General features: G+C 61.9%; 1 protein-coding gene across 9 annotated transcripts; it reads right to left on the bottom strand.

The window, feature by feature from the left end:
- Positions 1-1688: 1688 nt before the first annotated feature.
- Positions 1689-11397, bottom strand: ZNF335 (zinc finger protein 335). Of its 9 annotated transcripts, none has more exons than XM_048321923.1 (28): positions 11380-11397; positions 10678-10909; positions 10059-10332; positions 9596-9673; positions 9036-9365; positions 8762-8890; positions 8526-8684; positions 8154-8412; positions 7885-8062; positions 7692-7804; positions 7490-7508; positions 7167-7283; positions 7005-7081; positions 6765-6925; positions 6411-6640; positions 6227-6335; positions 6051-6145; positions 5646-5926; positions 5401-5542; positions 4941-5330; positions 4711-4853; positions 4246-4379; positions 3715-3818; positions 3509-3586; positions 3287-3370; positions 3052-3117; positions 2796-2877; positions 1689-2445 (listed from the first exon to the last, which is right to left on the bottom strand). In XM_048321923.1, exons 2-28 carry the CDS (start codon positions 10876-10878, stop codon positions 2327-2329), a joined length of 4152 nt encoding a protein of 1383 aa, XP_048177880.1. In that variant the 5' UTR covers positions 10879-10909; positions 11380-11397; the 3' UTR covers positions 1689-2326. The 9 variants fall into 9 exon arrangements, with proteins under 9 accessions (XP_048177880.1, XP_048177879.1, XP_048177883.1 ...); XM_048321922.1 differs by lacking the exon at positions 11380-11397 and adding an exon at positions 11259-11273; XM_048321926.1 differs by lacking the exon at positions 11380-11397 and having other exon boundaries at positions 1689-2442; positions 10678-11072.
- Between the last annotated feature and the right edge of the window lie 1009 nt (positions 11398-12406).

Raw genomic sequence — 12406 nt, 5'->3', positions numbered from 1 at the left:
TGGTTCCCCCTATGCTGTGGAGGGGCGAGTTGGAGGGCCAGGGACTGGTGGAAAAACTATAGCCTGGTGGGAGGACAGCCACCCTTGCTGCTCCTCCTCTGGCTTGGCCAGGTCCTCACCCAAGCCCCAGCACTGCCATGCCTGCCACTGGATTCCCGGCAGCAGTGGTGAAGAGGAAGGGTCCTGCAGCCCCATGGACAGTGGGGATCCCTGCAGGCACTGGGGGGTTCCTGTGGCTGGCACAGTGGGGGCAGAGGGTGGGCAAGGCAGTGGTGGGCAGCTGTGCAAGGGGCCCCGAGAGCCGCGACCCCCTGAGCCGCCTGGTCCTGCTGCCACGCCTCCCTGCTAAGACTGGGATTATCCCACAGGTTGTATCCGTCGTTAAATACCGACTAATAACGCTCTCAGGATATTAAATATGTAACAAACCCGCTTAGCGCTGGCCAGGACAGGAAGGCGAAGGTCACTGGTGCTAATGAGCCCGGCCACATCCCTGGATCCCTGCAGGCCCTGGGGACAGCAGAAGGTCCCAGGGCTGAGGTGCCAGTGCCCAGCGGTCTCAAGCCCCTGCGCTACCCCGTGGCCAGAGCCCCAGCAGCACCTGGAGCTCCCAACATGCAGCAGCCAGAGCTCTGGTCCCATCCATCCTACCGTGGGCTGGTCTTGTGCTCTGGACAGCCACAGGTGCGAAAGCCTCAAGCCAGCCAGGACACTGGTGCTGCTGTTTGGGACCAGACCTGGCCACGGCCCCGCAGTGGCCCCATAACCTTGTCCCCACGGGACTCCTCCAGCCCCAGCCCTAATCAGCACCGTGGATCTGCTTGATTAGATAATGGGGCTGTAATCTAGGAAAGCGCCTGCGGATTGCGCGAAGCACCCTGACCCTGCACAGCACAGCTGGAGAGGGAGGGCCACGGCCAGCCGCCGGCACAGCGGGCGGACACAGCTGGACACCGCCCGAGCCGCAGCCGGGCAGGCACAGCCGCGCACCAGCACTACCGGGCACGGGCAGGGCTGGTGCGAAGGCAGCGGGACAGAGCTACGGCCAGGACAGAGCACAGCTGGGAGAGCCACGTCAGCCGCAGCCAACCGTGGGGAGGTGCGGGGCCACCCACACCCCACTTCTCTGGTGGTCGGGGGGACGTCCCACAGCAGCCCCGGCGCCAACGCCGTACCCTGCATGAGGGCACGGAGAGCCCAGCAGAGACCACCCCGCCCCGGGCCCGCAGCCGCGGGGCTCAGGCGTCACAAAGGCTCTCACCGAGCCAGGGTGGTTCCCAGCCTTTTTCCCCTCCGCGGATAATCAGTTTAATGCAGGAGCAGAGAACTAAAACTCTGCGATTAGCTGTTATAATCGCATGTAAATAGGCCCAGACAAGCCGCTCAGGAGGGCGCTGTGTGGCTCGGGACAGAGTTACACGGGATTTAGGCTGTTTACCACTCGATTAATTTCATGACTCCAGCACCAAGCCCACCGCTGTCCCAGCTGCCCGGCTCACTTCCCAGGAGTCAAGGTCACTCGGGCGGGAGGCAGTTGATAGCCCAGGGCATCTGCCAGCAGCGACCGGCCCAGCGCAGTGCTGGGCTCCAGGCCCCCTGTGCCTCAGCCCCAGGCCTGGGCTGAGAAGGCTGGGCTATCCCATCCCTGTCTCCTGCTGTCTGGACCCCCAGGCAGGCACACACACGGGTCTCCATCCCTTTTTATTCGTAAGCATAGTCAAAGCTCGAGAATGTCACAGCTGAACCCCTCCCACAACCACCAACGGACCAACACGAGAGTCCATCTCTCTTCAGAAGAAAAATAGAGCATCTTCCACCTTGTCCTCAGGTTCCTCCAGTCCAGAGCCCTGCTGCTGCCTGCCTGCAGGCTGGAGATGCCACAGGAGGGCTGGCTGCTGGCACACTAGGAGCACTGGCCCCATGGCTGCAGGAGCAGTGGCTGTGGCTGCACACACCTCACCTCTGACATTGCATCACACAGTTGTGCCCAGCCCTACAGCCTCCCCAGGATCCTCGTGTGCTGGGCAGATGGTGATCCATGGCTGCCCACACAGACCGTTCAGGAAAAGGGATTTCAGACCATCAAGTGCAACAGGCAAAGAGACAGTCCACACAAGGGCTGCCCCCGTGGCTGCTCAGCAGTCTCTGGGGGAATGTGCAGGACCCCCAGGGCGCGGGGCCCAGCGGCAGCGTGTTCGTGGTCGTGTCTGTGCCGCCGTGGCTCAGGCGTGTCCTTCGCAGCCCCGGCACAATAAGGCAACTGCTGGCTGGGGCGGCTGCTGCCGGTGCGGCCGCCTGCCCAGCACAGTGCGGCCCTGGCCCGGTGCTAGTCCGACAGCGTGATGACATCGTAGTGGATGCCCGGCTGCAGCTGCTGGATCTGCTCGGCTGCTGCCTCGGTGGTGAAGACGCCCTGTGCCTGGGCCATCGCCGCATCCGCCACTGCTGCAGGGGAGGGGGGTCAGTGCTGCCTCGGACCGAGGGCAGGGGGAGCTGGTGGCTACTCAGGGCTCCCCTCCATGTTCCTCGCCTGTCCCCGGGGAAGGGACAAAAGGCCCCCCTGCCCATGTGGGGCTCCAGTTAACCCTGTTCCAGAACTGACAGGCTGGGACCAGCAAAGGTCTGCCCTTGGACACCATGACTAGCAGCAAAACAGTGATCCAGCCTGGTCTTTCCATCCCTCCCACTAAGGGCTGCTGCATGGCTCCCTGCCAACAGCAACAACAGCACTGGCAAGACTGGCACCCCCAAACCCTGGGAGGACTGGCCCTTTTGGCACAGGGCCCTGCTACTACCTGAGACGGCTGAGTGTGCTGCTGCTTCCAGCTGTGCCTGGGTGATAAGCTGCTGCTCAGGTGACACTGGCATGTACTGGATCTACAGAGAGGAAAACAGGGAATTCCTGAGGGGAGGGCTCCTCCTGGAGCTGCTCCAGCCACGGTTGCTGCACTCAGGCACCAGCCCACGAGCTCCCTCTATTTCACATATCCCTCTCCAACTGCAGGCTCAGGGCCTACCCTCCAGTTCCCACCACCACACGTGGCTCCTTACCTGCGACTCTGGGAGGAACTGGCCGCCCTGCTCATACTGGATGTGGGTAATCTGACCGTCCTGTACCTGGTGACAAACAGTGAGGCTGCGGCAGGGTCTGTGGGTGTCCAGGCCCCCAACAATGCTGTGACCCAAACAGACTGAGCAAGAGGGAGCAGGAGGGAGCCCAGCCTCACACATGACAGCCCATGAGCCCCACCCACCATGTGATGGGAGCAGACACTCTGAAGCTCACCTGGATGTGATGTCCCTCTGGGACAACAACATACTCTTGGGGAAGCAAGTGCGGGACGCCTTCCTGGGCAATAATGTACTGAACCTGCAAACATGGGAATTCAGACCCAGAAAAAGGTCACCACCCCAGTGCCTTCGTCTCTCTCTACGGAGCCCTGCTCTCCCCACTGCTGCCAGCTCTTCCCACCGGGCAGTCTCCCATCCATGGGCCATGTCCCCTCACCTGGTTGTCAGCAGTCACTAAGTGCTGTACTGTCTGTCCATCAGCAGTTGTGATCTCCTGGATGTAGGCTGCCTCCTCCTGCAATGTCAGCAAGTGCCCAGTGTGGTCAGGGGGGCTGGGCCTGACCACATTCCCCCCAGGAGGCTCCCACAGTATGGGGAGTGGCCACACAGGACAGGAGGTTGAGGCCGAGGGACCCAACTCACCTGGCTGGTGACGCTCTGTTCCTGTGCGACAAGGATGTGCTCCTGCCCCAGAGCCTGCTGCAGCCGCTCGGGAGCCAGCACGGCCTGGCCGGCCTGCAGAGCCGCTGCAACACAGAGAGAGAGCCGGTGGGGATGCTGCTGGGGACATGCCAGGGCTGCCAATGGCCCTGCTCCCCAGTGGCCACTGGCTGGCACCTGGCCCAGTGAAAAGCACGGGGTAGTCTCTGGGCTCTGCTCACACAAGGTCAGAACTAAACCACTATGGGCAGAAAACACCCTCCACGTCAGATGCTGAACTCTGCTTCCAGCGTGAGCTGCTCCCACATGCACCGATCTACCAGGATCTGCCTGGAGGGAACACAGGCCCCCTCATTCTACGCAGTTGTCCGTGCCCAGCCCCTTGGTCTCTGTCTCCACCAGAATCCTCCTGGCCCTTCAGCCCCACCTGACCCACAAGCTGGGTGAATCCCACATGGGGCTCCGGATGCAGGACACCCACAGGTCAGCCCTGGTCCCAGGGACATGTCTTACTGTGTAGGGTGGCCAGGGTGTCCTCGTCACTGTTCAGGATGATGGTCTGCTGGGCAGCAGCTGGCCCTGGCCTTTTGCCCTCTGAGCTGTGCAAACGCTGCATGTGGAACTTGAGGTGCCCATTACGGTTGAACCTACAGAGAGGCAGAGTGAGGTGGAGTGTGCACAGGACCCTGTGCTCTCTGCAGGCTACAGGCAGCACAGGCACATCCTACAATATGGCCTGTCCCCTCTCCCAGCACGTTCCCATCAGTGCCCAGGGACTGAACCCTCCCATGCAGAGGGTCCTTGGAGACAAAGCTGGGTCCACCTGCAGCAGGAACCATTGCCAAGAGCACTGTCCCCTCTAATGGGCGGATTCTCGGGAAGGTTTGGGGAAGCTCTGCCAAGATTCTATCTCCTCCTGAGCCTTGTAGAGCTCTGTGGGATTTCCCAAAGGAGGAACAGCCCAGCTGCATCACTCACCTCTGCCCACAGACCTGGCAGGCGAAGGGCTTCTCGTTGGTGTGGGTCAGCATGTGCCTGCGCAGGTCCTTCTTGTTCTTGGAGGCGAAGCTGCAGTGGGGGCACTTGTGTGGCCGGAGGTTGGCATGTTGAACCATGTGGCTCTAGGGCAGGAGGACACGTGCTCAGTGAAAAACCCCCGTTTCTCCAAATCCCTTGTTCCCAAGGCTGCTCTGCACCAGGAAACTTACCCGGACCTCTGGCCAGAGGGTGGCAGTGAAGGGACAGTCGGGACACTTGAAGGTGCTGGGCCCAATGTGGGCTCTCTTGTGACTCTCCATCTCTGCTCTCCCTGTGAACATGGCTGTGCAAATCTTGCATGAAAACTTTTTGGCTGTGGAAATCTTGCATGAGAGCTTCTTGGCTGCGGAAACCTTGCATGTGAGCTTCTTGGCCATGCCTTGGAGTGCAGGCCACTTGACCTTTGGGGATGAGACTTCCTGCCCCTCGGAGGCTGGGGATAAAGACGAGTCCTTCTGGAGCTGCCTGGCGACACACTGCACCAGGGGCCACTTGACGCTGGCGGGTTGTGCCTCCTGGCCCTCCGCGGGTGAGGAAAAGGCAGCATCCCCGCTGAGGGGCTGCAAGAGAAACACCAGTCACACCTGCTCACACTGCTGCTCGGGATGGGGAGAAGGCTCAGATCCTTACCTCCATGGTCTGGAACTGGCTCCCTGGGACACCAGATGACATGATGTAGTGATTGCTATGGTCCTTCAGAGCCTCCTCTGTCATCACAGCTCCACTCACCACGACTGCGTGGGAGGTCTCCACAGGGCTCTCCTCCTCACTGCTGGAGAGCACAGGGTCAGGGAGGATCTGCCTCCTCACCACTAAAGCCTCCTCACTGGAGGCCAGAAGTGCCTCCACCTCCCCACTCCTCCCATACAGCTGACCTGTACAGCGTGGTGGGAGCCTGGATCTCCTCACTGATGGGTGCGATGATGCTGTACTCTGCTGTTCCGCTGAAGGGGATGGTGATCTGCTGCAGCTCTGAGCCACTCAGGCTTGCTTCCCCATAAGCCTCCTGCACAAGTGTCTGCCCGGGCTCTGCCATGTGCAGCATCACCAACTTTTGCTGCTGTTCCTTGGAGTCCACCTTTGCCTCCTCCTCCTGTGTCTGCAGCTCACAGGGGCCTGGTGTCTCTTCTGGGTCATCTGGCTTCACCACTGCCACCTGTGCAATACAGCAGCTCAGCCAAGGGGGCAAAGCTCTGCAAGACACCCCTGCAACAAAACAGGACTGGGAAGCCTCCCTGTGCCAGCCCCCAGCAGGCCTGGCTTCCCTTGACCCTGCCCACCTGCAGTGAGCCGGTGGCCAGCTCCCGCTGGGCACTCATGTTCAGCAGAAGATCCAGGGCCGTCTGCGTGGCCAGCTCTGCTGATCCAGCCACATCTAGGGGGTTGGATAGGGAGGGTCAGGCAGGAGCTCACTAATATCCTCCCCATCCCACCCCCTTCCCAAGAGCTCACTCACCTTGTTCATAGATGATGGTGGCCCCTTCCAGGGAACCCTGCGAGAGAACAGAGGGCTCTGCACCTGCGACAGCCTGGACCGTGTGGCAGGTGATGGGGCCAAGAGGTGCCTGTGTGAGAGAGGGAGCTGACAGCACAGTGGGCAGTGAGCACCAGGAGGAGCTGGGGCCAGGCACGGCACTCACCGGTGGGCTGGCCTCTGGCTCAGCCGGCGCCTGCACCTGGCTGTGCTGCTGCTTCAGCTCCTCGATCTGCTGCAGGGTGAAGAAGGGGCGGCGGCGGCAGGGCGGCTCCTCGGGGTGCCTCTGTGCCCACTCCTCGAAGGAGTCGGCGTGGCGGCACTGCACGTGCAGGCGCAGATTCTTCTTGTGCTTGGTGGTGAAGTGACAGAACTCGCAAGCGAACGGTTTCCCTCCTGCAGGGCCCGGGAGGGGGAGTCAGGCAGAGGGTCCCCAGGGGATGGCAGAGAGAGCAGGCAGACTCTGACTGTCTCTGGGAGAACGGGGGATGCAGGGTATCGGTCAAACAGCTCCTCTCACCTGTGTGCTTGACTGCCATGTGCGAGACCAGGAAGTCCTCCCGGAAGGTGGAATACTTGCAGACACTGCACTTGTAGGGCTTGTCATTCATGTGCGACAGCTGATGGTTGAGCAGCACCTTCTTGTCCTCGCAGACATAGTCACAGAACTCACACTTGAACCTGCCAGGACAAAGCCTCCTGTCACACCTGCTGAAGGGGAGTGGGACACGGGCTCTGCCTAGGCATGCTGGGCTCCTACCTGCGGTTGGCGATGGCCTGGATGTGCGTCAGCAGGTGCATCTTGAAGGTGTAACGCTTCTTAAAGGACTTCCCGCACTATGGTGAAAGAAAGCAAAGCAGCGCTCACCTCCTGCCCTGCCTCACCCACTGCCAGCCCCTCCCCAGGCTGTGTCCCCCTCACCTTGTCACACATGTGTGGTTTCTCTGTACTGTGTGTCTTCATGTGCTGCGTAAGCCTCTTCTGCATGGGGTAGACACGGTTGCAGACGGGGCACGGGAAGGAGTTCAGCTTTGGTGGCTGGATGGAGAGCATAAAGATGAGATCACCCGGATGAGGTCACCAGTTTCTTTACCCTCTCCCCACTGCAGGACCTGGGTTGTCTTTCCTCAAGAGATCCAGGAACAATGCCCTCAACGAGGCACCGAGGTTTTGTGGAAGACCCAGATGTGCCTCTTCCCATATAACAGTGCTGAGATTCAAGCCAACAGAGTATTCAAACTCACCGGATCAGCTCTCTTCTTCCTGAAAAATAAGTAAGAAAAGCCCCTTCTGTCAGCTACACCCTAAGTCCAAGCTGCCTTATACCTAGACGCCAAAACTCTCCATTTTGGAAAGGGTCAGGGGACGAGGCAGTCACGGCCACCCTCCCAGGGCAGGAAGAACAGTGTCAGTGCTGTTCAGTCCCCAGGACTGTGCTGCCCTCACCTGTCCCGGCTGTGCACTGTGGAGTGCCGAATGACATCCTTCTTGTACACGCTGGTATAATTGCACTCCTCGCACTTGTAGGGCTTGCTGCCCACATGGTTGAACATGTGCTCCTGTGAGAGGCAGAACAGGGCCATGAAACCAGGGGCTACCAGGCACCTTGTAGGTTCGGGGCAGGGCAGATGAAGCTCACCTTGAGGGAGGACCAGCGCCGGGAGCGGTAGCTGCACTGAAGACACTTGAAGAGCTGCGGGTCATTGGCCTCGTGTGAGTTGACATGGAAGCGCAGGTCATCGTGTGTGAGGAACCGCGAGCCACAGATCCGACACAGGTAGGGCCGCATCAGGGGCTTGGGGGACTTGTAGTAATACCTGCAGAAATGGGAACAGGGCTCAGAGCTGCGGTGGCAAACGGGCTGGACCAGCCCTGGGCACAGGCCAGAGGGCCCAGCACACCCCTCACCTGTGCCCCATGTACTTGCGGTATTTCTTGCCCAGGAAGCGGCGCGAGGGCCGCCCGCGCCGCCGGGGGATGACATCTGCCTCCTCAGCACCAGTGTTGGAGGAAGGGTCCTTGTTCTCTGAGTCGGACTGGCTGATACTGGGCTCTGCCAGGCTCTCACCAGTCCCATTCTCCATGCTGGAGGAACTGGCTGCTTCTGAGTTATGCAGCTCCTGGTTTGGTGTGCTTTGGGACGTCACCAAGGGCTCCACCTCCCCTCCTGTTCCACAGAACACAGCACAGCTCCGTCAGATTCCTGCTGCGGCTCCAGGAGCTTGTGTGCCACTCCCTGCTCCACCTCTGAACGGGGGTGCTGCCTCCTGTCTCCCTCACCTTCCAGCATGTCCTGAGGCATATCCTCCAGACGAAGCAGCTTGCGGGGTCTCCCTGGGCGTCGACGTGGCCTCTCCTCGCTGGATGTGGGGACAGTGCGGCCGTACTTGGGCTGTCGCCCCCGGGGCTCATCCTCAGCTGGGTTGTAGTCACTGTCCTCTGCAGGCAAGTGACACAAAACATCAGAGACTGGGAAAAGACTAAGCTACGTAAGATGTGGGGATGCCAAGTCCTACCTTCAGGATCATCAATAGCACCAGCATCCATAATATCATCATCTTCTTCTTCTGGGACCTCATCCTCAGTCTTTGGAGCAGCTCCCACCTTTCGTGGTCGTCCTTTCTTCAAAGCCAGAGCTGAACCCACTGCCACAGAGAACAGGGTGAAAGCTCTTTACTAGACTGTGTGCCAGAACAGACCCTTATGCTCCAGCTCCTCTCTTGTTTCTCCCCTGGAGAGAGCAGAGCCTATCTGCAGTGAGATGAATTTCCCTCAGCCCTTGGCACACACCTGGCTGGAAGTGACGCTCTTTCATGTGGTTAATCAGTGTTTTCTTAGAGACACTCTTGTACTGACACATCTTGCACTTGAACTGCTGCACCACCACCACTTCCATCATCTCTTCCAGGGTCTCCAAGTCTGGCTGGTCCAGCTCCTCCCCACCATCTGCCTCTTGGGCTCGGTCTGGCTGTGCAGGCAGCTCCAGCACTTCCAACTGCTCAGAAGGCTCTGAAGGGCCGGGCTGGTCAAGGCACGTGGAGGTAGGTCCATCAGCAACACCTTCTATCGCCAAGCTATTGGCTAGAGCAGAAGTGGCCATCTGGGACACCATGGGGGCACCTGAAACGCCAAAACCCGCTCAGCCAAGCGGCAGACCCTCACCTGCATCCAAGGCTGCATCCGTACAGGGGCACAGGGCTGAACACAAGCTCAGGAACAGGCTCCCAACAGGACTGTGGTACAGGCACCATGGCTGATGCAGCTGGGACACCCACTCCAGGCCACACTCAAGTGGCACAAGGCTCAGAGGCAGAGCTGGCCACCATGGACAGCCCAGGGAGCTCCCTCACCATCATCGGGGCCTTGTAGAATGAGGTACTGCGTGGTCTCTGCCCTTCCATCCTCTGCGCTGGTCACGGCGATGCAGCCTGGCAGGGAGAGGAGAGCAGAGTGGTGACTGCCAGATCCAGGGGCTGTACAGTCACTGGGGCTCCCTGGGGCTCTCACAGTTCAGACAGAAGCCGTAAGGTGTGAGGAGGGTCTGGCTCTGGGGATGGAGCCTGCCCTGGCCTGAAGGAGCAGCTGGACAGAAGGAAGGCTGTCCAGCAACACAGGCTCCTCACCAAACCCTCCAGTCACTGCAGCAAGGCATGAAGAGAAAACCCTGCTGACTAGTTGGACTCAATGACCTTAGAGGTTTCTTCCAGCCGTAATGATTCCATGTCCACATTTCCCCCACCTCCTGAGGTCTGGTGCAGTGACAGCTCCCTCCCCAGCCCACCAAGCCATCTCCACATGGGAGCACACACTCACTCTGGATGATGTCAGGCCCGATTGTGGACTCAATGATTTTGTCAATGGCAGAACCCAGGTCTGAGGAGGTGGATGCAGTGGAGTCTGACACAACTGTGGCTCCATCGGTGACGACACTGGAGTGGACCAGGACTTGTGGGGACTCTGACACCATGACGGACTGGCTCACAGTGGAGACGCTGGAGACCAAGGTGGATTGGGCAATAGAGGACGAGTCTGGCAGGTAAATCCTTGGAATGGCATCTGTGCTGGAGCTGCTTTCTGAGACCTCTTCCTGGCAGATAAAAAGAGTCCAGAAGAGCTCAGGTGAAACATCTTTGCCAGGCCAAGCCCTTGGGGCAACCAGCTTATGCAAATGACCAGGCGTATCACTGCAAAACTCCCAGGAAAGGCATCAGAGCAAGTCTTTTAGTACTGACAAAAACCTGGACCTCCAGGGCTGCTCTTGCTACGAAGGGGAGTTCTGCTCCTCAGACTGACAAGCAGACGCCGGACCAGAGGTATAACAGTGTCTGCCGAGGCCGCAGAGCTCAGATCGTCAGAAATGTCTACAGAAACCCCCAGGAAGCAGAACAACGGCTGCCCTCCCTGCCACCCCATCCTTCCCACCAGCGCCTACCAAGGAGGCCGCGCTGCTGTCGGAGCTCTGCCCCACGCCGGAGTCATCGGCCCGGGAGAGGAGCCCGGACCCCGCGGCGGCATCGCTGCTGTCCGCTGACACGGCCTCCGAGCTCCCGACGCCCAGCCCGCTTTCGGTGGGCTCCTCCCGCGCCGCCTGCGGGGTCGCGTCGCTGCTGCTCTCCACCGCATTTTCCTCCATGCCCGCCCTGCCGGGGCCCGCTACGCTCGACCTGCGGGAAGACCGCCGCCGTCAGGGCCGCCGCCCGCTTCCCGCTGTCCCCCTCCACCGAGGGGGTCCGGGCTGGGCGGGCTCGGGGCCCCGGAGCCGCCGCGGGCCCATTCCCGGGGGTCCCGAGAACCCTCACGGGGGTCCCGGCGCCACCTGGCGCCCCCGGTCCCGTCATGCCCCGCGGCCCCGCCCGGCGCTCGGCCGCCATCTTGCCGCGGGGTCCCCCCCGCCGCCTCCGCGCGCGCGCACACGACGGGGCGGCCCCGGTGCCGCCGGGGCGGGGGAGACGCCGCCACGCCGGGGCAAGGGGGTCTCGCCGCCGCCGCCCGCCCGCCGACCCGCGCCCTCACCCGGCCTGCCGCGGCCCCGCCACGCCCCCGCCGGAGCCGGCACCACGGCGGCCGCCATGCCCCCCCGCCCTCTTGCCGCGCAGCGATACGGCCGCGCTGGCCCCGCGCCGGGACTACTTACCGCCGCCCAGCCCCTGCTCCGCCTGCAGCGCTCGCCGTGGCGGAGACACACTCCTCGCCCCGGCCGCCGCCTCAGGCGCCTTCCGGCCCCGCCCGCCCCCCGCGGGAGGGGAGAGGCCTCGGCGCCCCGCCGGGGACTACTTTCCCCGCGGAAGGGTCGGCGGTGGTGAGACCGTGCGTCATGGCGTCAGGAAGCGGCGCCCGGGCCCTGAGCGTCGGCGTCGCGCCGGGTTGCGCTGGTCACGTGACGGGAAGGCGGAAGTGGCCGCGGGGCTGGGCTGGGAGCGGGGCTGCAGTGGTCGGTGCGGTCGCACCGTTCTCTCCGCTCTCTCCGTTTCCCGCCCGGCCCGGCCGGGCTCGGCTCGACCCGACCCGGTAGAGCGCGTTCCCCCACCCGAGGTTGGCACCTCGGGTGGACCGTGCAGCCCCGGCGCTCCGGCTCCCGTTCCTCAGCCCGCGGTGGGCGCTGAAACCGGCATGCCTCTGCTGATGGGGGCTGGGGCCGCCCATCCCCTTCCCTTCGAGGCCCGGGGCCTTGCCGCGTTCGGCCCCAGTGGCGGACCAGCCTCAGGCTGCTGAGCACTTTCCCCCTCGGTCTCTGGCGGGCAACGGCACCTACTGTCCGTTTGTTCCTTGAAGCCGAACTTGCCTCTTTGGATGGCAGCTCTGCGTCTGAGCAGTAGCCACCTTCTGATGGGCTCTCGCTCACCAAATTCTGTCCCCCGGGATGGCTTCCCCCCACTGCAGATGGCGACGGGCACCCGATCTGGCTGCTGGCAGCACCTCCGGCTCCCACGCTTGGGGTGCACAGCTCTGGGGGGCTGCTCTGGCCTCACCGGGCGCTCCCAGAGCACTGCAGGCAGTGGGGCATTGCTGGCACCTTCTGATGCCACAGCATTCCCTGCAGGGATGCTCTCGGACCTTGCTGCTGTCCCAGCTCCCTGTACCACTGCTGATCGCGGTGCTGTTCCACATCCTCCAGCTGTGCTCAGCTGTGCATGGCCTGGGCTTGGCCTCTGTTCCGTGGT

This window comes from Corvus hawaiiensis, chromosome 17 (assembly GCF_020740725.1).
Source record: "Corvus hawaiiensis isolate bCorHaw1 chromosome 17, bCorHaw1.pri.cur, whole genome shotgun sequence".
NCBI lineage: Eukaryota > Metazoa > Chordata > Aves > Passeriformes > Corvidae > Corvus > Corvus hawaiiensis.
The sequence above is the reverse complement of the archived record's forward strand: the minus strand, read 5'-3'. Positions and strand labels throughout refer to the sequence as shown.

Excerpts from the sequence above, each read along its gene's own strand:
- ZNF335 (XM_048321923.1), bottom strand. The coding sequence starts at position 10,878 with ATGGAGGAAAATGCGGTGGAGAGCAGCAGCGACGCGACCCCGCAGGCG. Across the intron at positions 9,366-9,595 it reads TCTACAAGGCCCCGATGATG|GTGCCCCCATGGTGTCCCAG; the intron begins GTGAGGGAGCTC and ends TTGGCGTTTCAG. Across the intron at positions 6,146-6,226 it reads CACCATCATCTATGAACAAG|ATGTGGCTGGATCAGCAGAG; the intron begins GTGAGTGAGCTC and ends CCAACCCCCTAG.